Source organism: Thermobia domestica, chromosome 3, assembly GCF_964235325.1.
Source record: "Thermobia domestica chromosome 3, izTheDome1.hap1.1, whole genome shotgun sequence".
Taxonomy (NCBI): Eukaryota; Metazoa; Arthropoda; class Insecta; order Zygentoma; family Lepismatidae; genus Thermobia; species Thermobia domestica.
In genome coordinates, this window is record NC_137456.1 from 323,650,766 (window position 1) to 323,678,603 (window position 27,838).

General features: G+C 34.5%; 1 protein-coding gene across 1 annotated transcript; it reads right to left on the bottom strand.

The window, feature by feature from the left end:
* On the bottom strand, positions 1-27,838 carry LOC145681177 (glycoprotein 3-alpha-L-fucosyltransferase A-like). The gene is made up of 3 exons (XM_081752652.1): positions 27,551-27,838; positions 19,831-20,860; positions 1-898 (listed from the first exon to the last, which is right to left on the bottom strand). Exons 2-3 carry the CDS (start codon positions 20,844-20,846, stop codon positions 580-582), a joined length of 1,335 nt encoding a protein of 444 aa, XP_081608778.1. The 5' UTR covers positions 20,847-20,860; positions 27,551-27,838; the 3' UTR covers positions 1-579.

Sequence of the window (27,838 nt, forward strand, 5' to 3'; positions counted from 1 at the left end):
TTTGTTTGAAGAAAAAAAGGAAAAAGAAGATATAGCCTATAAATTAAGTCAATATTAAAGAATGTGGGAGGTATGGAAATTACAATTAGTTTATTTAATCACATTTCACAAACACTATCTGGGTCTCTTGCTCCATCCCTGACGTTCTATGTTGTTTTTAATTTATTTACTAAAATTTGAAACAGTAATGAGAAGCGTAGCGACGACCCTGGTACTATCTCGCTCACTTTCTTATTCTTTGACGTTCTTCGTTGTGTTTAATTTACTAAATTAAAAAAAAATGATGAGAAACCTAGCAGGGACCCTTACGGTTTTCATAAAGTTTTTCTAAGGGAAATGGTTTTGAAATAATAAAGATAACTTGCCTTTCTCTGACTTTTGTAATAATTAAATTAGAAATACAGAGAATTTTATAAGCACTTTGTAGACAAAATTATCTTTTCTTTATTTTTCTTACTTTCTAAAAATAAATAAAATCACACTGTTAATGTAAATGAAATTCACATACAACAAAAATCAAGCTAAATTGTTATCATTAGTAGTTAGTGGAACACATGTCTAGTGGTTGGAATTAAAACATCAAACCTTTTTCCATGATCCACCAGTACAAATCCCTGAACCTTCCCACCATTGTCCCAAGTTACGATAATAATTTTTAGGGTAATCGTCGTGTAGCATCGCACACAATCTACAGAAAAAGTATGTATTAATAAATTCTCCGGTTCCTCTCCACTGGAAATATTCGTTATACAATGTATCATTTTTATCTAGTTTGTGAAGGTAGGCAGCCAATTCTTTCGGAGATTTAAACTCATCTACATGTATATAAGACTTGTAAGGTCCACTGGCAGCATAATCTTCCGGTGCAGCACCCATTACAATGGGTAAAACTTTATTTCTGAAATAAAAAAGACAGAGAGATTATCTTCAATAGAGCAATGGAGACAGGATTGCTAAAACATGGATACATACTCTGAAGAAATTTCCTCAAAAGTGATATAATACCGGAATATAGGTTTCAAAATAATAAAAATCCGAGGCGAATATTGTTGTTATTATTCGTTACTGTTATTTATGATATACGAGCTCTTCATTAAAATAATAAGAGGAGGAATTAAAAGATCGAATAATTTCTAACCTCCGGGGCCGCGGTGGCTCAGTGGTAGAGCGTTCACCTCTGGTGCTTGGGGTCCAGGGTTCGTTCTCAGTCCCCGCCAAGTGAACTTTGTGGTGGACAAACACCGTGTGCGTGGGTTTCCTCGGGGTTCTCCCGTTTCCTCCCACTTTCTTCATTTCACCATTTCATTCATTTCTCATCATCACCGTCTCCTTTAGCCTAACCGACATAACCGTGGGACGTAAAACTCAAAGATTTCATTTCATTTTCAATTTCTAACCTGCAAGTTTATAGCAACATTTCGAATTTAATTGTAATTAATAATGCCTAATCATAAACTTTACTATCTTAATTTTGCCTAAGCACTGTTCTAATTTATCTATTATTCATATTATGTGAATTGTACCATCATCCATCCATATATATATATATATATATATATACAGTAGAGCGCATCGATTATCCGAAGTAATTGGGGGACATGGGTGTTTGGAAAACTGGTTTGTTCGGATAATCGAACTGTACTGTATTGTACTTCTACTGCCAGTGCCAAACCGACAGAAGTGTGCTGATTGTTGAAACACAGCGACTGGCGGCTTGGCCGGTCAGCAGCGCCTTATGAAGGCCCCATTAGAAGCAATGTTCCGCCAGCGGTGGCTCAGTGCGGCGACTACTGTGGGAAACTTGGTTTGGGAGTGAGGGGTATGATGGACGGTAGGGTGGGAGAGTAACAGGTGCAAGCGAGTACACAGTTCGGTTAAGCGGTCGTTCGGTTGACTGACGTTCGGATAATCGACGCTCTACTATATATATATATATATATATATATTACGATCAAACAATGTTATTGTAGCTTTGTCAAAGAAAGGTCTTATCCTTTTACTGGCTAAATTTAGATAATGTCTTTCTTTAAAAGATATGCCTACTGCTCAATTTACATAGCAACTCCAAAAGGAAAATATCTAATCCCACAATCCTAATTGCCCAGAAGTCGATAAAACGATAATAAAATATTAATCTTGAACTACATTTAAGCACCTACAGTATTTTATTAAGTTTTTTTTTTGGGGGGGGGGGGGCTGCGGTGGCTCAGTGGTAGAGCGTTCACCTCTGGTGCTTGGGGTCCAGGGTTCAAACCCTGCTCCCGCCAAGTGAACTTTGTGGTGGACAAACACCGTGTGCGTGGGTTTTCTCGGGGTTCTCCCGTTTCCTCCCACTTTCTTCATTCCACCATTTCATTCATTTCTCATAATCACCGTCTCCTTTAGCCTAACCGGCATAACCGTGGGACGTAAAACTTAAAGATTTCATTTCATTTCATTTCATTAAGTTTTTTGAATACATTTCGATGACTCCTTGTCATCATCATCGGTGCTTGATTGTTAAGGAATTTTCACATTGGTTATTAGATTCACATAATGATAATTGTTTTTTTAGTCTTTAGAAATAGCACTATTATACTTCTTTAACACCAAATCACAACTGAGAAATATACAACCTATCTTAATTTAGTAATTTCGAAGTAAAAGGTTGAGAAATTGGAGTAAAGGAAAGTTTTAAAAATGAGTGAGAAAGATATTTTTTAAAAGAAGAAAGTTCAATAGAGAGATATAAATAGAGAGAATCTGTAAGTTGAAAGAATTCGAGGAAGATATGCGGATTCGAATTCTTGAAATTAAACTCAAAAGCTAAAGAAGGAGTTAATACAATGGATGCAAAAGAAACGGGTTATTATAGTGGAAGGCAACGAAGAAACATCTTTTCTTTCCCAAACGAGCCGGGAAGAATGTTGGATGATACAAAATATATGCTAGGAAGTGATAGTATGGATCTACCTTCATTACTGCATGTTTAAGAGTTTTCCTGAACAGTTTTAGCAACTTACATTGATATCTTTCTGAATACGTGAAGTTTCTTACATCAAGATCGAACCAGACATTTTGCTATTCACATTACGTTTTTAAAATTCAAAATTGAACAACTCAACTCTTGATAATCTTATTGGTTTTGTGGAAAAGGATTCCTGTAGAAATTTTTTGGTGGAAGACCTGAAATTTTACAAATCTTCTGACAACATGAACCATGTGTGTCCCATATCAATACTCCTTTTCTAAAAGATAATTCTAAACATAATATCTACACGTTAGTAAAATTTATTTTACTTTTAGTTAAAACCATATAACAATACTATTTTTTTTTAAATATTAAATTGGAGTTTTCGTAAGTTCCATTCAAACAGAGTATTGGTATCTTTTTGCCATTGATGACTCTTCTCTACGTTCCGAATATCTTTATGAATCTTTATCGTCAGTTTACATTAGATAATCAGCATATTTTGAAGGTAAGTCATCAACATATAATATAAACAACAATGAACCCAAATTTGAACGTTGGGGTGCACTTGATTTCGCAACGTACTCGGTTGATATATGTTGCTTATATGTTACATAGTATTTTCAGTTTCTTAAGTATGAATCAATGAGCTCCGACAATTGGACAGAAAATCCCAAATTACCGAGCTTAGACAACCAAATATTATGGTTGACAGTACTTATCTGTATCTAGATATTGTATTTCATGAAGTATTTCCAGAAATGCAGTTGAATAAACAAAATGTACGTATACAGTGATCATATTTCATATTTTGAGAGTCGTGCCACTTACAGTGACGTGATGATGTGCATACATATTTCTGATATGGAAATTTGGACAAAGTTTCTTCCATGCTAATTTCAGTTTTCTTATATTAAGAAACAATTAGAGTAACATTTTTTATAAAATCATGAAAATGATCTAACAGTAATGTCAATGTTTTCTTCTTACTTATAGTTTTCATGTTCAACGTTAAATTAATAATTAGAAATTAATAATTAATTTCTTCTTATTTTGCCATCTGCATTTTGAAATAAAATAACCATCTCTAACAAATACCATTAAATATATTTTCCAGACAATTTCTTTTAATTTGGCACAAAATGGCTTTTCTATCTCTATTCTATGCGAAGTTATGTTCATTTACGTATTAACTTATAAATTCTGGCGGCCGCCATGTTGATGACGTTATTCGGCTAATTGCTTAGGGGTGCTAGGTTGGCACTGCTAGAATCTCAAAGAGAACATTCTAGTCTATAATAAATAAAATAAAGTAAAATAAAAACTTGATACCTTATGTTACAGTCCACTCATATTTCTAGCAGACTATGTGGCTGCAATACAGATAAAAGAAACAAATACGTGATGTCAAAGGTTTCTTGGTGGATCAGGAAGTTAAAGAAAAACTTGTTAGAGTGTTTTCATTCTGTCTATGAATAAATATCATACAACTACAAAAAATTAAACTATTTCTAACTCTAAAATACGCTGTAAAACATATGCCACATTTAATGTACTGATGCATCTGTCATCAATATCTTTTACTTTTATGCGGATATACCCGCATTTAAAGGGCAAAGCGTTAAATTTGTTAAAACTAGTAGTGGGTCTTGAGAGAAGTCAAAACTGTAAGGATCAACATTTTATCATACAAGCTAAGGGAAGAGAAATCACCTTGTAGAGATTTTTTTTTTTTTTTTTTTAACCGATGTGACTTACCTCATGAGATATTATTAGTTATTAAGAATATTTCTACGTTACCATAAAGAAAACTATATTTAGAAAAGTATACTTCTAGGAACACCATAGCAATGTGTAACCGTATCTTTTATTATTTAAATAATGTGAAACGGTAAGGAAACAGATCATGATCTAGGTTTCAAAATTATTATAACACATCATCGAGAAACCTTGTCAAAATAACAATCTTGTAGTATACAAAAACGTACTCGTATATTGGTAATTTATGTTTATTAGTTTATTGTTCATCGCAGTTCTTATTCATTTTCGGTCCTCAGCTGTGTTCAGGAAGTTCTTTTCCATCTTCCAGTAATATATCTAGAAAATTTTGAAAATAACTTCGCAAGCCCTACTCAACTTTACCCCTTCTTGATAAGAAAGTAGCTCTGACTTTGAAGGCGACTATCTAGATCTGCTCTGGGAGCACTAGTTAGACATGCTAGAATTAGATATTTACAAGCACATGTCAAATTGCTGAAGTTCTTAAAACGATCAACCACGGGCATCAGTCTCAACAGGGATATCGGGGTCGTGTCCCCCCAATATTTGTAAAATGGTTTTCGTCCTCTTCCCCTTAGGTCAAGTATGACCTAGAAGAGCACTGGCGTCTCTGGCATGTAAAATTGGGGGGGGGGGACATCAAAGAAACTGACAATTGGTACTACCTAGCCCACCTGTTTATTATCTTTGATACCATTTGTTACCTTTCTGTTTACCTTCACGGACTCCCTGAGATATATCAAAAGCTCTGTTATAATTGTTTCACAGCCTGAAAATTATATTCCAAATAAATATAATTATTATTGTTTATATGTTATTATATCGTTAGTAAATAAATTAAATTAGAATAAAATATTGAATATTTTGTACTTCAAAATATTGGGGGAGACGCGTCCCCCTTCCAGAGACGCCCGTGTAGAAGAGACTCAACCATATTGCTGTTTGCTACCTCAGAAAACAATGTTGGAACATTTTGTTTCCAATTGTGAAAGGAAAAAGGAAGGCAGTTTTTGGTCCTATGAAGGTGAAGGTGGAGTAAACTGTAAAGTAACAGTCTGTGTTTAGATAGCAAACAGGAGAACGAGTTTAGTTTAGTTTTTCTTTTTAATTTTTAACTAATTTTTTAAAACTATACATTGTTGAGATTCATTTACATTAGTTGTAGACTAGTAGGAATAAAACCTGTTTTCAAAACTTTATTGTTTGTGTTTATTCATTTCACACTATCTTTTATCATTCTTTTGTTTTTGGCATACACTTGGTTCATTTCAGTTTAACTAAAATTGTAAAACAAGGTTGAATTTTACTGTTTGAATAAGCAAACAAACCATAAAACAAGTGTGTGTCGGTTTTTTTAGTACTAGATTTTTTTAAAAAAAACTAAACTATCAAAGGAAAAAGCAAAACACAAAAAAAATAAGTTTTTATTTGCTTTTAAAGTCAAAATGTTTTAAAATGCAATGTACGAAGACTACTTTTAGAAACATTCTCCAGGGGAGGATCCCGAAACATCCCGCTTTCCTGGAGGATTTAATACACTCCAATTTCCCGGTAATCTCCCTCCCCCCGCGAAAGTTTATGTGCTGCGGACGTCAATGCGATCAACATACAGATGTCCTAAACTTCATCCACTGTTACTGACCCTAAAGTCCTACATTTGATCGTACACAAAAGTCCTAAATAGCCGAGTGCTTAAAATTTAATATGCTTGCATAAATCTTAAAAAGGATAAAACCAAAAGTTTAGAAATATTAAGCTGGAAAAGATCTACAAGCTTAAGAAATCACATGTGATTTTTAAAAGGCTTGACTACGTTAGGATTTGGGTACCTCAGTACTTAGAAATGGCACCAATAGTTGCGTATAATACGCTAATTAATTAAATAAGAATCCTACCATGAATCCTATGTATGTTCAACAGTGGTTCATACTATCTACAAATTATTTTTCTACCGTATTATAAACCTCATTTTAGTGTCATTTCTTGGCTCTAAACGTCAAATCAAGAATAATGGAAATAAAATTAGAAGTAACGAAGAAAAAGACTATCTCAGCATGATAGAGTCCGAAACAGCATGATAAAAATATGTGTTGTATAGCACGATCCCTTAAACTTTGGGTAAAAGGCAGATATTCAAAACATTATTTCCTTAATACAGGATTTTAGTAAATAAACGGTGTTATGTACAAACGAACTACTCCAGAAAAGCTATCATCATGGGATGGATATAGGCCGAGTCTACTTACCAAAATTTGACGAAACCACTTGTCGTATTTCACTATGTATTTCAAGCGAGAGAAATACTAGTAAAAAGCTTAGTACTCGCCGCAGACAAAAATATTCCTCTAAGAATCTCTTTCGAAAAATTCGATTTCTATCATCAGTTTAGCATTACGAGGAGGTAAATTTAAGTGTGGAAAAGAAACATGGATGGGTAAAAACAAAGCTAAAAAAGAATAAAAAGTATGAAGTAATAGACTTCTCGTCAGATAAAAGTTAAAACATGTTGTTCACCCCTTACTGATCACTGTTCACTGTTTCTTTCCAACCAGTGGAAACACGTGATAAAAAGATCATTCCAAATTGTATTTATGTCCCCTCTGTCTTTCTTTATGAATATAGTAAGCCGCTTTATCTCTACGTTCTATCATTTTATTTGCTCTCTCTACCAAACGTGGATTAGGAATATTGTGGTTGTTCTCTCTGAGGTGCGCTGTCAGTCCGGATAACTCCTGTAGATTACGGGACTTCGATGTACGAATATTCTCGGCTATTCTCGCATAAATATTCCCCTTCCTTTGACCTATGTATATTTGATCGCATTGATACTTATCAATATAAATGCCACTACATTGTTGAAGGTCAGTGAAATATTCTTTAAATTTTGTTATATATTTCCCTATAGATCTACGGGGAACCTCTGAAGTCTTGGTATTATGCTTCTGTAATATCTTCTTAATCTTTATAGAGATGTATGGAATGAAAGGGACACCAATCCATTTGTCCGTCCCAACATCTATTCCTTATTAATGGCGATTTCCTGTCGTACTTGCTTGTAACATTTCAGTAATAAAGATTCTTGAAAGCCATTTTCTTGCCCAATTCTTATTATAAGCTTATATTGTAAAGTTCTGCTTGTGCAGGTATAGGTAGAGCTTTTGTAGAGCAAATTACAGTCTGGAATCGTTTTCTCCCACTACCAGATTTTATTACAAAATTCCACTATAATACAAATAAGTTACAAGCTCTAAATTTTTGGGTAAAATAGATGTCTCCTTCTACCTGACGGTCTCGGGAAGGATTCCTTACGATGTAAGTTACGTGAAGATGGGTAGGACATTCAATGCTCCACTGTAAGCAAAAAGGGGTTAGAGTCCCGACAAAGGTCCACTGCAAGCTAGACGGAAGTTATGTAAAGGAATCTCCCAATGCTCCACTGCAAGCAGAGAGAGAGAGAGAGAGAGAGACTTGAAGGTCTCTACGAAGCACCACTGCAAGCCAGCAGAGAAAGGAGGCCTAGAGCTCCACTGCAAGCTAAAGGCTTCGGTTGGTAAGGAAATTCCGAAGCTCCACTGCAAGCTAGGCGGGAGTTATGTAAAGAAATCTCCCAATGCTCCACTGCAAGCAGAGAGAGAGAGAGAGAGAGAGAGAGAGAGACTTGAAGGTCTCTACGAAGCTCCACTGCAAGCCAGCAGAGAAAGGAGGCCTAGAGCTCCACTGCAAGCTAAAGGCTTCGGTTGGTAAGGAAATTCCGAAGCTCCACTGCAAGCTAGGCGGGAGTTATGTAAAGGAATCTCCCAATGCTCCACTGCAAGCAGAGAGAGAGAATTGAAGGTCTCTACAATGCTCCACTGCAAGCCAGCAGGGAAAGGAGGCCTAGAGCTCCACTGCAAGCTAAAGGCTTCGGTTGGTAAGCCCCACTGCACGCTGAGGAAGGGGATTTGACCAACCAGAGACTGATGCTTGTCGCTGAAATCCTCTCGGTTATATATAGGTGCTCCAGGTGAGGCGGTGGCGCTTCTGAGCTTTTGTCGTCATATGACCAGTTGTGTTGCTGATGACCCTGTTGTCTGTAGCTATAGTAATCTGTAGTAAGACACACATGGTTGATGTTTGTGAATATAAGCACGTGTCGATTGTTGGTAAATAGAACCATGTGGGATATTACAATATTGAATTTCCTGATTAAGATTAATAGGGTGGTCTGAAAGTAAAAGGGTTCTCCTAAAGATTTTTTTCCAAATGCTCAATTTTTGAAACCATTAATGTGAGGATTCGAAATTAATATACTTAATGGCAGCACAAGGTATGCGATATACCGAGGTAACAAACTTATTAGCATTTGATGGTAACGTCAAGGAAGCTAACGGCTACATTTTCCTCGAGTTCCAAAGTAAACTTAATTTTGGGATGTATTTTATTGAATTCATCATTTTTTTTTTTAAATCTTGAGCATCCTTATACAGAATCAAGGTACCATCGGCATACCAAAAATGTCTAATGTGAGGACTCCCTGGAAGAGTGTTGGTTTCAAATATATCCAATACTAAATTTAAAAGTATTGGAGAAAGAGTATTACCCATAGCCAGTCCATCTTCAAACGGAAGATAGTATCTTCAAACTGGAAACATTGTTTCTTAAACAATATATATAATTGAGAAATTAATTTAATTTCATACCAGATCCATCGATATTGATATTACGTTGTAGAGATGCATCTGTAGTAGTATTTATCTTGTTAAGTGTCAATTCGATCAAACATACATAAGTCAAATGAAGAGTAATATTTATATGAGAATAGTCGAGCATATTCGTACATCGAAGTTCCGTAATCTACAGGAGTTGTCCGGATTGGCAGCGCACCTCGGAGAAAACAACCACAATATTCCTAATCCACGTTTCGTAGAGAGAGCAAAAACAACGATAGAACGTAGAATTAAAGAGGCTTACTATATTCATAAAGAAAGACAGAGGGGACATAAATACAATTTGGAATGATCTTTTTATCACGTGTTTCCACCGGTTGAAAAGAAACAGTAAAAGAATGAACAGTGATCAGTAAGGAGTGAACAACATGTTTTAACTTTTAACTGACGAGAAGTTAATTACTTCATATTTTTTTATTTCTCTTTAACTTTGTTTTTACCTATCAATGTTTCTTTTCCACATTTAAATTTACCTCCTCGTAATGCTAAGCTGAAGATCGAAATCGAATTTTCCGAATTAGACCAGTGAATAAAGGATGATTTAGGGTCGAATAAGGGGGAAAAAACTGTGGAAAGCTGAAACAAGTTTTTCCTTTATAAAAGTGTCCGTAACAACATACTAATTTTGCACCCCTCTGCCACCACGAATTTGGCTGCCATCTTGGAAAAATGGCGACAAAAAATAGTTTTTTTTTTTTGGTAAATATCTCATTTCTCTACAAGATATGTTCTCTTCATTTATCTCTAGGATGCACCATTTAGATGCTATAAGCGTGGCTAATTACGCATTTCTTTCAGCATCGCTTTGTAGCAGAACCTTGACGAATATTTTCTGATACTATTTTGTTTTCGTGATTTTGCTTTAATGATTTTTTTTTTATAAAATATAAATTAATATATTTTCATTCATTGCAGGTGTGACTAAGGATAAGTAATTAGGTTTATTGGATCATCTATTGTATTGTATTGTATTTATTTTCATCCTTTTTCATACAACTTGTTCATAACGTGAACGTATGTGTTGAACACGTCACAAGAACATTAAACGTATACATATTTATACATTTAAATCTACATGAAATATTAAAATAGTGTCAATTTAAGTAAAACAGGTACAATTTTTCATTATTCTAATTTACATACAATGATATAAAACAACAGTTGATAGCAGTTAATAAAACCTTATATTATAGATATACAAATATATATATATACTTTAAACCTTATTTACTACATACATTTTTTGATATAACTGATTATGGATTTGCGAGATATTCTTCTACAGAATAGAAGCAGTGCTCGAGCAGATAGTACTTGACTGCTTTATTGAAACCGGATGTTTTGTTTTTTAAAGTGGAAGGAAGCTTGTTATAAATATTCACTCCCATAGGAAATGTACTATTCTTATATGCTTTTAAACGTGAAAATTCTACATGAAGATCCGACGCTTCTCTTGTATTATGCAAATGAATATCTGAATTCGGCCGGAAGTTGCTTGTACCTATCTGTATATCTTTTCTTACAAATTTTAGAAGTTCAGATATATATATATATATATATATATATATATATATATATATACATGGAAGAGATAAGATTTCAAAAAAAATTAAATAGAGGTTTACAAGAATTTCGAGGTTTACTTCCGGTCATAAACCTTAAAGCTCTCTTTTGTAAAACGAATATGGAATTTAGCAGTGCAGTAGATCCTCAGAATATAATGCCATATTTCAATTTAGAATGAAAAAGTCCAAAATTAGTTGTGGGCAGAACATGCTAACTGACACTATTTCGTAAAAGCTTTAACATGTAACAGGTTTGAGCCAATTTACTAGATAATTTTTGAATATGAATTTTCCAATCTAATGTATCTGACACCCAAAAGACCAAGAAATTTGATATCCAAAACGTAATTCAACCTTTTGTCGTTAATTATTACACAAGAGCGTTCTCTTATCTCGTTTTTTACTACGTGAAAGCACATGCACGAAGACTTTGTTGTATTCAGTAATAGTTTATTTCTATCCATCCAGTCACTGACGGCAGACATGGTAGAGTCTACTGCATTACATAACTCAATGTAAGTTTCTCCAGTTACTAATATATTTGTATCGTCAGCATACAGAACAATTTTAGCAGAGTCTAAACATTCTGGCTAGTCATTTATATATATTAAAAATAGAATAGGACCTAAGATAGAACCTTGAGGAACTCCAAATTTTAACTCTTTGGTATCTGAATAATATTTCCTTACTCACTGTGTGTCTCGAGTTTGACAGGTAATTTCAACAGTTTGCCTTCTGTTGGATGTATACGATTTAAACCACTCATAAGCATTTCCTCTAATACCATAATCTTGTAATTTTTCAAGTAAAATTTGATGATCAGTTGTATCAAAAACTTTGCTAAGATCAAGAAATATGCCGGGTGTATACTTCTTAGTGTTTAATGAATTTAAAGCGAAATAGAGAAAGGAGTAAAGAGCAGTTTCAGTAGACTTATTTGATCTAAAGCCACTTTGAGCAGGAGATATTAAGTTAAAATTATTTAGAAAACTAACTAGTCTTACATACATAAGTTTTTCAAAAAGTTTAGAGAAGGTAGACATACATGATATTGGTCTGTAGTTCGATGTAAGATCTATGTTCAAGATGTCGTCAACTGAAAGATATTTTATCAGAGAGAATTCTCAGTGTATATCTTGACGCTAACAAGGAAGGGTGCCAATTTTCATTAAGTGAAATGTTTCAAGATTATGATTATGCATTGCCAACGGAAAAAACAATAAGAACTAAATTGAAAGAAAAGTACTCAGAAGGTCAACAAACAAAAACAGAAAGTCTACAGTTTGCTTCCGTGATACAGGACAAAATTCTCACGGATGCATTTTATGATCGACTAAAGCGTAAGTATATGGAGGAATAGAAGTTGAGAATCATAATGACAGAATCATAATGAGAAACAATTGCAGAAGATATCAGATCCCAGGTCTACGAAACTGATGAGTATCCATCTGCAGATAATTTTTTGAATGACATTCATTCATTCATTCTCGAGACCTTAAAATACCTTCTTGACACTATTATCTTGAAAAACAAGAAAAAGAATACCAGAAAGTGGGAAAGAAAAAGTATAACAATTTCTCACGCCATAATTGCAGCAGCCAGACCAAAATCTTTATTATTATTATTATTATTATTATTATTATTATTATTATTATTATTATTATTATTATTATTATTATTATTATTATTATTATTATTATTATTAAATATCTATTGCAAATTGGCCTTGTTGTGCATCTTAACAAAAGTATGGTAGGAAACATCTTTTTAATGTTCTCTCTTCGTTAGGGTTGTGTGTATCATATTCTCTCTGAAGTTTCGGTTCTTCTGCATCCTGCATCCTTCGTTGATACAAATCTTCTGAATACTTTTCTTTCAGTTTAGTTCTTATTGTTTTTTCCGTTGGCAGTGTATCATCATAAACTTGAAAAAATTCACTTAATGAAAATTGGTACTTTTCCTTGTTAGCGTCAAGATAGTTGAAAGCATGACCCATAGCAAATGGAACATTATCTTTCGGACGACTATGTTTCATTCCAAAAGAAATCTTGTAGAACTCTTTCATGCATGAGGAATGGTATCAGGTTTCAGCAGTAACCAAATCATGAACAGAATCAACCCTAATACCAACTTCTTTGCCTCAGTCGTCATTTCTTCTGTCGGCTGCTTCCATAATAGAATGTTTGACTTGAAATATCTCGATGTGATGTACATTCTCACGCTCACTCATTAGTTTTTTCTGTCTTTAAAAATTCATCTGCTGTACATTGTCCACAAAACAGACAGACTTCTTGAAAATTAAATCTTAGTACTTCTAACCTAAGGCTTATAGGCGTAGGTTATGAAGTACGTGGTTATAGCAACGTTTTGCTACTTCTTGCTTTTGTATAAACTTTTGTACACTTTTCATGAACCGTAACAATTTTCAGTCCGTTAAGTTGGCATTTCTTTCCATCTTTCACTTTAATACTGCAGTCTACTAATGTTTTCAATCCCTTTTCTTTTCCTATACAGGTAATACTATCACTTGGAATTCTCTCGCGGAATCTTTCAGTTGACGACAACTTGAACATAGATGATCCAATAAATCTGATTACTTATCGTTAGTCACACCTGCAATGAATGAAAGATATATTAATTTATATTTTATAAAAAAAATCACTAAAACAAAAAAGTATCAGAAAATTTTCGTTAAGGTTCTGCTACAAAGCAATGCTGAAAGAGAAATACGTAATTACCCAAGCCTATAGCATCTAAACGGTGCATCCTAGAGAAAAAATGAAGAGAATGTTTCTTGTAGAGAATTTAATGTAGATTATTTTTTATAATAACATGTTTTGCTTTAAAATGCTTTCCATACGAGATATTTACATAAAACTGTTTTTATCGACATTTTTTCAAGATGGTAACCTTGGATAAAGGAACTGGCCTAAATACACATCTTGGAGGAATATTTTCTCCTGCGGTGCAATAAGGTTTCCACCTCTTATTTCCTTCACTTGTCATATTATTCTGAAATAGTCTAAATGAAAATTAAAATAGGATTCTATAATTTTTCAAAAAGAATTCACATTAGGTTCTTTTTCCAATTGTTCTTGTTGACATACTCGTATGTTTCTGCGTAACTCAGTCGGTGAAAGCACGCTTATTTAAGCTAAATTTATTCATATAGATTAATGGAAGGAGGAAACAACCGATTTGAACTTACTTTTACACACCACAATCCTCTATAGGTGCGAATTCAATTACTTACAAAAAGTAAAAAGTAAGAGTGTAATGATCATTACAAGATGAGTAATTTGAGGTATTGCAATGTGTTTCGTACGCTCGATAAGTAATTACAATTCATATACCTGGTTTCAAGGAATATGGAGATGAGTAAGTTTAATAACTTACAAAGGGTGGAAAAGTGATCTGACTGGACCGAGATTCTAACCGGATTTCTGGTATACCGTGCCGATGCGTTAACCACTATGGAAGCGGACTGGGTGGCTGGGGTACATATCATGTTATCTTGGTATCCTGTGAAATACTTTTTAAATAACATTATTATTTAATTTTAATAACTATATGTTAAAACTATTTTGTTTATTACAAACTAAATACAGCTATTATTTAAAAAGTAGTTCACGGGATTCCAAAACCACATGATACGTAATCAAATGCACTTGAGTTCGTTCCTCTAGTCGCTGCCTTCACTTAGATTTTGGGAGAAATATTATTTTGGCAACAATGAAAATTATTCAGGTTCATATTTTCTGATGTAGAACAACATTATCTATGATTGTGGTAAGTTGTATTTCACTATCTTCTTTCACTTATGAATAAACAAGCAAAAGAAAAATGGTAAATTTTGTATTATTTTTAGTAAGTCAGGCTCTTAACACTTTCAATGATAAATTTAATTTATTTTCTGTCCACAGGTGTAAGGTACAAACTATGCTTATTGAATTTTATGCTTTGTAAAGTTGATTTATTTACTGGTTGAAAGTATGAATTTTGAAATTCTTTGAATGATTGTATGAAAGAGTTATAGAAAATATTGCAAGGATCCCCACATCATAACAGACGCACGTGTCAACACAATATGTGCTATTGATTATAAACAAACTAGCAGACAACAAGCCGACACGAAAGACACCGAGGAACGGCGAAAGAAGACGGACCTCACGGAAGGACCCGAAGAGGACAAATAAAAGGAGGAACACCGAGGGACTCGGCATCAGTCGTCCAACTGATCGAATCACCTACACCGCCCTGAGGTCGCATTGGACTAAGGGTACACCTATCCTTGCGCGAGGTCGCACTGGACTAGGGGTTCTTTCTACAACCAAGCCTTGCGAAGCTGCCTTGAGCTGAGGGGGCTATCCTTCCAGACTCACCGGAACCGGCAGGTGCCTTGGAGACTGCCTTGAGAGAAGGGGCACCGTGCAAAACACCTATTCTCCTCTTACTTGGACATTAACAAATGAAAACACTATTTATTCTTTGTAATCAAAGATGTTTTGTATTTTACAAATTTTATAATAAATTGGTGAAGGGGATAAATCTCGGTCCATTATTGACTCTACCAAAACATTACAATATTTACACAGTATATTTTAGTGTGGTTATTTTTAAGTATTAGATTAGTTGGTTTTAGTAAATTTACATTCATTTCTTTCTTTTTTTAAAAAATAATATTCCACATTCCTTTGTTCCTATTACTGCTAAGTTGTATTCTATTTTCGTAGTACATTCGTTTTGCTGCGCGCAGTGTTGATCTATGCACTTTTTTGTACTTTCAGTAATATTCTTGAAAGGGTTTGTTCCAGTTGTACTTATTTTCTTTGTGCAGCTCTTTTGCCTTTGAGCTAAAAAAATTTTATGAACTGTGTTTTTCATGTTTTGGTGTCATTCTTACCTATAATTTTAATCTTTCGGGGAAAACATTCTAAGTAATATAAGGTTAGGGTGTTACTAAAACTATTGAATTTATCTTCAAATATATTGTAAATATTTATTTCAGAACAATTTTGTATTGCAATATGCCTTCAGTTGGATCTTGTAATTATGATTTGATACTCAGGAGTTTCTTTTTAGACAATTGATCTTTAATAATTGTGCATCGTGATCAGAAAATTCCACAATTATATTTTCACAGGTTAAATTAGGTTCTTTAGATTTGTCTTTTAGATTAGGGAAGAACATAGACTGAAAGTATTTGAGAACAGGATCCTGAGAAGAATATTCGGACCCAAGAGGAACGAGAATGGGGAATGGCGGAAACTTCATAACGAGGAACTACATAGTTTATACGGTTTACCCAACATTGTTAGGGTCATCAAGTCTAGGAGGCTTAGGTGGGCGGGTCATGTAGCTAGAATGGATGAAAGTAGAAACGCTTTCAAAGTCTTGACTGGAAGACCCATAGGAAAACACCATTTGGAAGACCTAGAAGTACATATCCAAGAAGTACATATCCAAGAAGTACATATTTAGAAATTTCATAGAAGGTTTACGAAGTGTAACATTGGTTTTTGCCACTACTTCATTCTCACAAGAGTTACCCTTTAAGTCATGATAATGAGGTATCAAAATCATAATAAAGTTAACATTTGAGTTGCCTTCAATTAAACTCTGCAACAATGAAAATTAAGAGAATTCTAAGGAAACTGAATAACCCGAGAAGACCCACAAACACGATGTTTGTCCACCTTGGCGCAAGCTGGGATCGAACCAGGAATCCCACGCACCAGAGGTGAACGCTCTTTCACTGAGGCATCGTACCCCTCCCCCTTTGAAACTGAAAGAATAGAGGGGAGTATCTATTTTTTTTTTCTTACCCAAAATCTTGACGTTAGTTACAAGTACCAACATACAAAAGGCTCAGTGGATATATATCAGCGACACGAACAATATCACATTGATACTCAAATTCCTCCCATACTCGGGCAAGCATGTCCTGCATCACTGATGTTATGGCAGTACGAATCCAGTTCTACAACTCTTCCAGGTTCTGTGGGAATGGTGGTACATAAACGTTGTCTTTAACGGAATCCCACAGGGAGAAGTCATAGGGTTTCAAATTCGGTGACTGTAGAGGCCAGCTGAGGCATGCTAAGTCGCCACCTCCTTGACGACCAATCCAACGGTTCGGTAGAGTTTCATTCAGGTATTCACGCACTTGGCGACTCCAGTGAGGGGGTGCCCCGTCTTGTTAAAAATGAAGTTGTCTTCGTGCAGCCTCGGAAACAACCAGTTTTGTAACATAGCGAGATACTGTTGACTGTTAACTGTATTTCCATTAAAGAAGAATGGGCCGTAAACAGATGATCGGGATATCGCACAAAACACATTGACTTTGGGCGAATCTCGTACATGTTCAGTGACTACATGTGGGTGCTGTAGGCCCCAAATTCGAACATTTTGTTTGTTTACCTGACCACTAACACGTAAAGTCGCTTCATCACTGAACACGATGCGTTGTGCAAAAGTGTTATCATTGTCAATAGCATCCAGAATCTCGTTATAAAATGCCAGACACGTTTGCGTTTGTCATCAGGACGCAGAGCTTGTAACAGCTGTAACTTGTACGGCTTCATAACCAACCGACATCTCAAAACACGCCAAATTGTTGTTGTCAGCACTTGTAACTTTCGACTGGCACGACGAGTTGATTTTGAAGGACTACGTTGGAAAGCAGTTTGAATTCGTGCAACATTTTCTTCAGGAACACGAGGGCGGCCAGGATTCTTTCCTTTACATACACATCCTGTATCTACAACTGTCGATACCATCTGCGAATGTTCCACCCATTTGGAGGATCAATTTGGTACCTCAACCTGAAACGTCTTTGCACTGTAATCACGGAATTGCACTTCGCAAACTCAAGAACACGAAATGATTTCTGCTGCGGAGTAGTCATTTTAAACATATGACGGTTACCAAGCAAAACAGAAGACAACTGACATCTAGCGGCTATTAATATAAACTATACTATGTATTCGTTTCTCCAATAGCCGAGCCGAGGCGCAGCGATCGATAGTTTGGACAAAATAAGTCTTCGTAATACGTATATTCTTCTTGAAACAGGGTAGGCCTACATATATATCCTTACGTTTCCCTTTTCAGAAAGGTTATTTCACCAACAGGTGTATCATGAAACAAAAGAGTAATCATTAAAATATGTTTGAAATGATTCAGGACATAAATGGTTATGGTTACAAAAATAGAAAAACAGTTTGACCTGGCTACATTGCTTGCATAGTGATTTAAATGAATTGTCTGTTGAATGATTAAGGTGACATTCTAACTAAGAAGAATCCATCGAAAACAAATTCTAAAACTTCAATAGAAAAAGTTATTATTAAAATTGAGTAAATACACTAACATTATGGTTACATACACGTATTATTTTATAATAAAATACTTAGAGCAATCTATAACTATAAGGAAGCGTAGGCTTTAACACGTATTTATAAAATCTAGGCAATATTTATAATTACCGCTCTTCAGACACAAACGCACAGACACACATTAAAAAAGTGCATTTGTGTTGTAAAATGGACTTAAGCTTTTGTTTATCCCTGAGAAAGAATGGCCGAACATTTCATTCAAGATATTGAAGGAAAGACATGAGGAACGTTATAAGGTGAGTGATTAGAAGTAAATTAATTATAGTATTTGGATATTTCAAAAATCAAAACGGTTTATCTTTTTTCAAACAGACAACACTTCTACTAAATCATGTAGGGTTATTGGTGATTTTTTACATACTTTTTTGTTGCATATACTTGTAATTTCGTTTGTTGGATAAAAATATAAGAAAGTTTGATTATCACAAATTCATGAGTTTCTTGGGAATAATCATTTGATAATGTAACTAGCTAGCATATATGAACAATACTTTTTCTTATCCTATGTGCACCTATATAATTCTCTATACTCGAAAACAACAATATTTTGTAAAACTTGCTAAAATATCTATTATGTGCCTAGATAGATTCCGAGCTATATATAAAATTAATGATGTACGAATATATCCACTCAACCTGCAAATCCGCCATCTCTTTTATGTTTGTTTGCTCATCAGTGTTGCTACATTAGATTTTGTTGATTTTTGCGTGCTTCTAGTGGATTTTTATATTGGTAATTTTTGTATGATGTAAAAATATTGGATAATTAAATAGCTGTATACCAAGAAGATAATAGAACTGATATTTTATTTTTTATTTTTATTAAAGTAATTTGTAGTTATGGTATCCTTATCCAAACTACCTTTCTCAGTTTTGAGTTTCGATATCTTTTTTTATCCTGATGTGGTAGACTTAAAATATATTTCTTTTAATTAGAGAGGAAGAACGGTACAAGATATTAAGGGCCTTATGTAGAGTCGTTTTGACGTATGATTAGCGTCATACTAAAGGCCTGAAAACTGCAAGAAACATATGTTAGTCGAACTCTTTAGTATGGCACTAATCAGAACGACTCTGCATAATGCCCTAAATGTCTTGAATTGTATGTTTAATATTTTATAGATGTTCAGATAGATCCACACCGTCACAGTTTTCGATTCATCTATATCCATCGAAGTCAGTTTTGTGCAAATTCTACTTGTCTGTGAAGAAGAACGCTCTACAAAATCTGACAGTTGATAATATGAGATATTCTTCAATGCACAGATAGACGAGTTGAAGTGCGCATATTTGAAGAGAGTAAAAAATATATATTACTATATAAAATAAAGTTTCACTTTACTGATTTTTTCCCATAGCAATTCGGCATTATTTTAATATCAGCACATTCTACAAAAGTATTAAAAAGATATATTACCTGGAATAAAACTTACGTAAGAGCATTTACAAAATACTTCTCAGTAATGTAATCACGGCAATTGGAGTTCTCGAAAGATAGATAGAACTTGTAATTGTCCTCCAATAATTTGAAGCACTCTTTTTCGCGCGATCGAGGACATACCTCTGTTCCACAGTAGCCATATATGTCAACCTCTATGAACTTTTGTAACTTCTGCGCATATCCCAAGCGATCATTCTCTGTTCCGCAGTTTGATACAAACCAGGCAACCTTCTTGGTTTTGTTCGCAGCATAGTTTGTATGTTGAGGTTTCTGTTTTACGTTTACGTCGTAGTAGATCCATTTTCCATATGGAGCAACGATATCACTGTCTCGTCGATAGGTTGAAGTCCAATTAACGTGTGTACCTCCTGGCATGTAAAAAGTGCTGGCAGGACTTTCTAATTCATAAAATATCAAAACTGTTTTTGCACATTGACCTTCAAAGAATTGTTCATAGGGAGATGAAACTACAACTGCATCCAAAAGACTCATCGGTGAAGTTTCATTTATTATAGTACAAGTGTTAACAGGACACTCTTCAAATTCTGCTGTACCTGATCGCGAATTAATTCTTGGGGTTGCTATGAAAATTGTTTTCAGATCATTTTCCTTGGTATTTCCTTCCTGTGGAAGTGGAGGCACGAACATCAGTTGATTTATAATACGATCACTGCTGTTATCTTCGTGTGGCCACAGCTTAGCTATTCGTCTATTCGTTCTCGTACTTCTACAGGCGGGAATAGGTTTTAGAGTACCGTTACTCAAATACCAGGGACGTTCTCCCGAACGAGTTGCTCTAACGAGTTTCAGTAGCACTTCTTTATTGCCTGAAGTACAAATGTTACCTTCCATATATTGAATATTAATTCGTTTCTCATGATCTGGAAATTGTAGTAAATTACTCACAAGGTCATTCACAATGGATAATATCATGTATGCGCTAACACAAAGTAGATTAATACCACAAAGAATAATGAGCTTCTTCGAGGACCGAAAGGTTTTTAACATAATCTTTCTTCTTTCTGAAAGAGCAAAAAATGTTATTATCTTAACAACAGGAGATAGCAGGTTATTATTATTATTATTATTATTATTATTATTATTATTATTATTATTATTATTATTATTATTATTATTATTATTATTATTATTATTTTATTATTATTTGTTATTGTTGTCTCTGCCAAATCTTTGGCCAACTGTATGTTATAACCGGTTAAAATCGTGACTAATAAAAAGTTTGTAATTGTCTACACTTAATTTTTCTTATTTACTTTGCTCTACGTATTTGAGATTACACAAATATTCCTGTTTAAATCTATAGTAAATATTAAGGTGGGTTAAATTCGGGTAAAAGTTTGGTGTGTTGGTGAAATTGGTGCTTCCTGGCGTCCTGATAATGGGAAATACCGGTAAAATAATTGTGCATTTAAGTACTGTCTACGGAGGCTAACTTTACTTTGAACAGATGGATTTTATGTCAATTACAGCCAGATATGGCATACATATTGTATATAATATTCTGAACTGCTGCCTGCAGCAGTATAGTGGTACAGATTACAGACAACGCCAAATCGGAGCTCTATTCAGTTACAAACTAAAATGTGCTAAAAGTACAATTCATTCCAGATTCGTTTGTAGACAACAACGTTAGCTTGCTTTAGTTGTGTTTTCAATTACAACCACAGTGTAGAATGAAGAGTAAATATTCTCAAGTTCTAACATGCTAAAGTGACTGGCAGCACAAACTCTCATACAAAATTAAACTGTGTCTGTACAGAAGGTATTTCTGTTCGAGGATGTGTGGTTTGTAGTATTGCATCATGTCGAGAAGAATGACCAAAGACCATAGTACAAACAGCGGATACATCTTTGACATTGCGTTCAACATCGACCGAATGACACGGATACTTTGGTAGAATAATTTGTCGATTACGAACCAGAATATCATCGCTTATGTAATCAAGTAAAAGTGGAGGGGTGATGGGAATACTCTTCCAGTCTATTAGTTCCATGTAGGTTCTAACTCCCCCACGTTATTAGTTTCTCGTCCAATACTCCTTCCCAAACCATCCCCCTGCCGGAGAGCAGAATGGGGGAATATTTTACCTCCGAAACTATATTTTGACCTGTGAAAGACCATTGTACATATGTTCTCTTTCTGCTGTAAGCAAACTAGGAAAAATAGAGTGGTGGTTTCCCGTTGCCTTCCACCCCGTAGTATCTCAGTCGTTAAAGTCACCTTGACCACGCCTGGAACTAGTGTTCATGTTACCGTACAAATCACTATGATTTTTTTCTATTTCTTTCTTCTTGAATGTTTTCTGCCTTCTCACAGAACAAGCTTCGTCTGGCTACTCCATTTAGACCAATTCGGTAGGGCCCTTCTGGTAGCAAACTATTGCCAACATAGCTCTAAATTTCACTGTAGCACGCAATCCTCCCCACCCGACACATAAATATCTTCGTAAAGGTGGATTTTATAGGGGAGGATTTACAATATGTAATAATAAAAATTTCATGTTTAGTTTTTGTATTTCATTTATAGTTTTAACTTAAAATAATGTAACGTATATTTCACTAAAATGTTATATCTTAGAAATTTGTTGCCAAACTATCAAGCCACTTCCAAGATACATTTGTGGTGAGCAAGGATCAGTTGACTCACATACTTACGCGTATGTAAACCAAATCTTATTCGGGAGTAAACCTGCATAAGGGTTCTGTTTTATAAAATATATAAGAGGAAACATTCAATCATCTGTGAAGAATTATCCTACGGTCTGACTCGGGGAGGAAGGAGGTGAAAATCATAGCATAAGGCTTGTATAAGCCTATCCATATACTGCAGAATCATGTATCATTGGGATCAATCGCATTACGATACATATAGTGTTTTATTTCTGGCGGTACGCAACGGTATGACGTACTGGTACTTTTTTAATGGGAACGGAAACTTTCTTCTTCTGTCTTAAGAAGGAGTTCACGAGAAACTTCGAACGTACCAAATAGTAAATATATAGTTTTATTGAAAATAAGAGTTATTATTGTTTTCCTTTTCTTCTTTCTAGAGAAATAGTTGCGATTTTTTGTTTCTTCTTGAAATCATTTAATTGTATTCAGGGACTAGAAATATTTGGTACCTTCTGTCTTTCGCTCATTGGCACGTCCTCACACCCCCCTTTTTCATTCTCCTTCTTCGCACGGTAATATAAATCATAAAGGCTCTGAATCGACCAGACTTTGTTTTCCCTGAAAAGACCAACCTCCCACAGCGAAATCATCCCAAGAAATTTATAGCTGAAGGTTGACTAAACTGAAAGACAGTACAAAAATTTTGTAGGGACCTCACCGCTGTATTTTCTCTTGCTTCTTGCTTAGGGCCTATTTGAATGTATCAAATTAATTGCTTTTATTCATTATTAGGAAGAGAATTAAGTGAAAACACACCTTATATTTTTTCGCAAAGTGTATCCATTAATTTAGTAGAGGTTTGTAGAACATTTTGTTAAGATGTTTAGTATTCTGAAGAGCATTATGTGAACAATTAAAGTGTAAGAATTAGACATTTTGAAAGCATATATATGTATATTAGTGGTGGGCACAAAAACCGGTTTTTCGGTTTTTCACCGAAACCGTTTATCGGTTTTCTCCAAAACCGGTTCGGTTTTTTACCTGGTCCCGTTTCGGTTTTCTTCAAAACCGATTCCGTTTTTTTTCCAAAATTTGTTCTATTTCTGACCAGAATGGTGTTTCGTTGTTCTCCGGAAACCGAATCCATTTCCACAGAAATAGTTTCCATTTCCACAGAAATAGTTTCCATTTCCACAGAAATAGTTTCCATTTCCACAGAAATAGTGAAAACCGAACCGGTTTTGGAGAAAACCGAAATGTCGGTTTTTATAAAAACCGGTTTTGCCCATCCCTAGTGTATGTGTGTGTTTACGTAAGAACTTTTAGTTACAAGATTGAAGTGATATGTTTGTTACTTGACATTAGTATTATTGTTAGTATAATAATAATATCCTGAAAGGTGTGCAACTTCTTAAAGATTTACTTCCGTTTAAGGGTTAACCATTATGAACCTATGGTCCACCGTACCGGCACCTTTATATACTATATGCACAAAATTTATTTGAAGAGAGACGAACAACTATGCTGTTCATGAAACACACCGCAGCTCATAATTCACCAAAGGTACATATCACGAGGAATGAGAAAGAGCGAAGGCCATCCTTGAAGAATGTACAATTGCATCATTTGTGGCCAAATGGAAAGGAATTGTCAAAAGAAAATATCTGAAACATATTCTCAAATTAATTCCAAAAGATGCACAGTCTTTTATAACTTCTTGAAGGATCTTTGCTCATGACATTGAATTTCTTGGTAACGAGGTGAGCATTGATTATAATTATGAAAATGGAGATACAGCAAATAGTACAGTTGCTGAGCAATTTCAGATATTTGCTCATGAAAATAACTTAGATTTCACATGTAACGTATTTTCCTGTTTCGGTTAAGAGTTTTCATATTTAATTAAATGTAGCTTATAACAATTTTTCACTATTTCTTTCCTCTGTGAATGTTTGGTTGAAATGCTACATTGATGTTCATCTTTCTTACCAGATGTAACAATGATACTATTTATTATGGCATTACTCGAGCAGACAGTTCTATCAAATTTTGACAGATTTCTTACATTTTCAGGTTAGATTATGTTAGGTTAGAAGATTACTCGAGCAGACGGATTTTTAAATTTTCTATTTGGTAGAAACGTCTGCTTGAGTGATCCCTTTATTATTATTATTATTATTATTATTATTATTATTATTATTATTATTATTATTATTATTATTATTATTATTATTATTATTATTATTATTTATTTATTTATTTAGTTAGTTAGTTAGTTAGTTTTATGCCATGCTAGTGTATTAAAATATTAAGTGCCACTTATATCGCAACAAAAACATCCCCCTCTCAGTCACCCAACTAGGCTAGTTGTCACCCCGGGCAAGAACTCGCCTTATTCCCCCGCCCCTCTCTGACCAACCAAACCAAAAGGCTCCCCAACTACACCTGATATTGGCATCATACAAATTAATTCTCCCATTCCGTTTTTTCTTGAAGTGATAAAGCTTGATTTCAAAATTGCAATACAGAATTTAATTTTTAGTACAAGATAAAACACTAAACTAATTAGTATTTGATTCACAATCTGAGAGTAGCATGCTTGACATATTTTTATATAGTCTTATCATAATAACTGCAAATCACAATGTTTTTGGAATTATATCGAGATGTGCAAACATGTAGATTGAATCAACAGTCTGTTGCTTTAGAATACAAAATTATGACAGTCAAGCTGTTGTATACATAGAGAAAATTAGACAAGAAAATTAGAAAATTATGAATTGAATAGAAAATTATGACAAACAGTATTATATTGTCATAATTTAGTAGTATTATATTCGGACATTTTACAAATCTCTTCAAGTTAAATGAAAACACAAAAAACTAGAACTAAAATTTAATTTTTTGGGCTAAAGGTTTTTACAATGTCCTCAAAAGATAGCTTTGAAGGTTATGCTAAGGAATAGCTAAGGAATAGCTCTATGGTTATGATCCTAAGGTTAGTGAGTCGTCGTGGTTCTGTTAACTTTCTGAGGTAACTTTTTGTGATGTTTAGTTTGCTAAAAATGCTTTCCTTGCCTTATAGTAAATACATATTTGCGTCCCCCAATCCAGCGCTCGGGACACAAGCCCCGTTTTCCCCCTAGTTACGTCACTACCCCCAAAGGCCAAAATGTGTTTGCTTCATTTTTGGTTTCTTTGTGTCCTTCTAAGTAATAATTTACTCATTTTAGATAATTCTGTGTTTTATTGGTACTATGTAGTATTGATACTTTCTTGTGGTGACACGTTTGTCTTACGCGGCTCCCAACAGACCATCGTCAGGTATAGGCTTAGCTGCCGGATGTGACCAACATGTCATCACGCACATTTTAGTCGATTTTCCCGGTAAAATACGAATGGGTAGATTAGTAACGAGTTTAGTATAGCAGCAACTTCTGCACGCCTTGTTGTACTTTTACTCCGCGTAATTAGTATCTCACCTCAGTTTTGAGTGACTTGAATAATACTTTGATCTTTGGATAATGTGGTTTGTAAAATAATAGTGCGAATAAGCTACTGTGCTCCAATTTTTATTTTTCTTCGAAATGGCAGGGGCTTTCATTGTTCTCTGATATGTATACTTCCATAAATATCACCCTTGAAGTAAGGGTAGTGATGAAGACATACAGCCAGGTAAAAAGAAACCGAAGCACACTACTCTCGCTAAGAAAACAAAGAAAGACAATCATGATATTGCTTCACCACTATCTATTCCAGTAGTACAGGCCACGTTGAACTCACAATTCCCCAGGCCAAAACTGTTTCTCGTACTACCAGGCCGACTACTATACACTGCAATAGGTTTTAATGTAATAAATGAGTTGGCATCAGTGAGTCACCACACGCCATAAGTTAACAAGAAGTTGTGTGAGAGCAACCTTGCACCAGATGGCCATAAGAAAATACTTTGTGTGAGACTAACGTGGTTTCACGTGGCACTTAATCTATTAAATTTAAGTTCATAATGCATATTATTATAGGCCTATGTTTAGCAGAAGGGATCCAACTCTTTTTTCTTAAAAAAAAAAAAAAAAGTTACAGTTTTGGTAATTTCTATTCACATTAGGTTAGGTTATGTTAGTGTAGGGCTTCAGCATAAGTTTAAAAAACTAAAGAAATTTCGCTTATTTCTATGGGTTAAGTTTAGAGTTACCCCTCCGCTTTTTATAAAAATCAGGAAAATTTACAGGAGAAATGAGGTAGGAAATGATAATTTTAAGTTTTTATTTGATGTTTAGAAATGAAAGTTCGGCAGGAGAGTTCTGTTTAATACGAGAAAAGATATGTGGAAGTTAGTATTTGCTGGATGAGGAAGCATTCGCGGAAGGTTTCAGCAGCATGGTAGTTGTAAAATATAGCGAACAGATGTAACGGATGCGAAAAAATAATGAAGAAAACCTTTTAAATTTTTGTGAAGCCCACGGAGTACTAAAGTTAAGTGAAATGTAACAATTTTTAATACTTTAAGCATTGTTCTTCGTATGTTGCAAAGTCCAAGGGCTCCTGCAGACTGGAGGGGCAACTCTAAACTTAAGCCGTTTCTATTAATATTAGGTTAGTTCAGGTTAGCTTAGGTTAGATTTGATTACGTTATGTTACGTCTAAGTACTTGAATCATCCATTTCTTCTGTAAATTTTGTTTTTCACGTGCTTCTGGACCCCTTCTGCTAAACATACTCCTGAGCAGTAATGGCTTAACACGTTTCCTTAACTCATGGTCAATGAAATAATGTTATTTACAAACCAGTCAACTTTCATTTTATGCCTCCTTCTCGTGTCAATTAGTGACATTCACATTGAAAACCAATGTCAGATGTTGTGTTTATTCCATACTTTGTGATAGTACACTTGAGAATGTATAGCCATGTTAACATTCCTTCTGATTTTAAAAAAGGAATTCAACTTTGAACTCACTTCATTGAAATCTACTGATTTGGTCTGTTGACCCATTTTTATATAATACCGCTCAAGTATGACTCATAAACTTTTAAGTACATAAATAATTTAATTTACTTTTGTAGTTTCTTGAAACGTACCTTATAGACGTGCACCAAACAAGTATTAGACCAGTTCCTGATGTTTACTTCATTCATTCAATCACCAATACCTTTATTGTAAAATATAGGTGTAGCAGACCAACGTTTACTTTAATAGCGCATAAATTAACAGTGAAATTGTAGATCTTCTTTATTTATTTTCCATAAACTGGGATTACGTTATAAGGTGCAAATCATCATTTCCAAGTCGCCTATATCACATATAATTATCATAAAGTACAAAGTAGGAATACGAAATTGTATATAATGACGATGGGATTGTCTTGT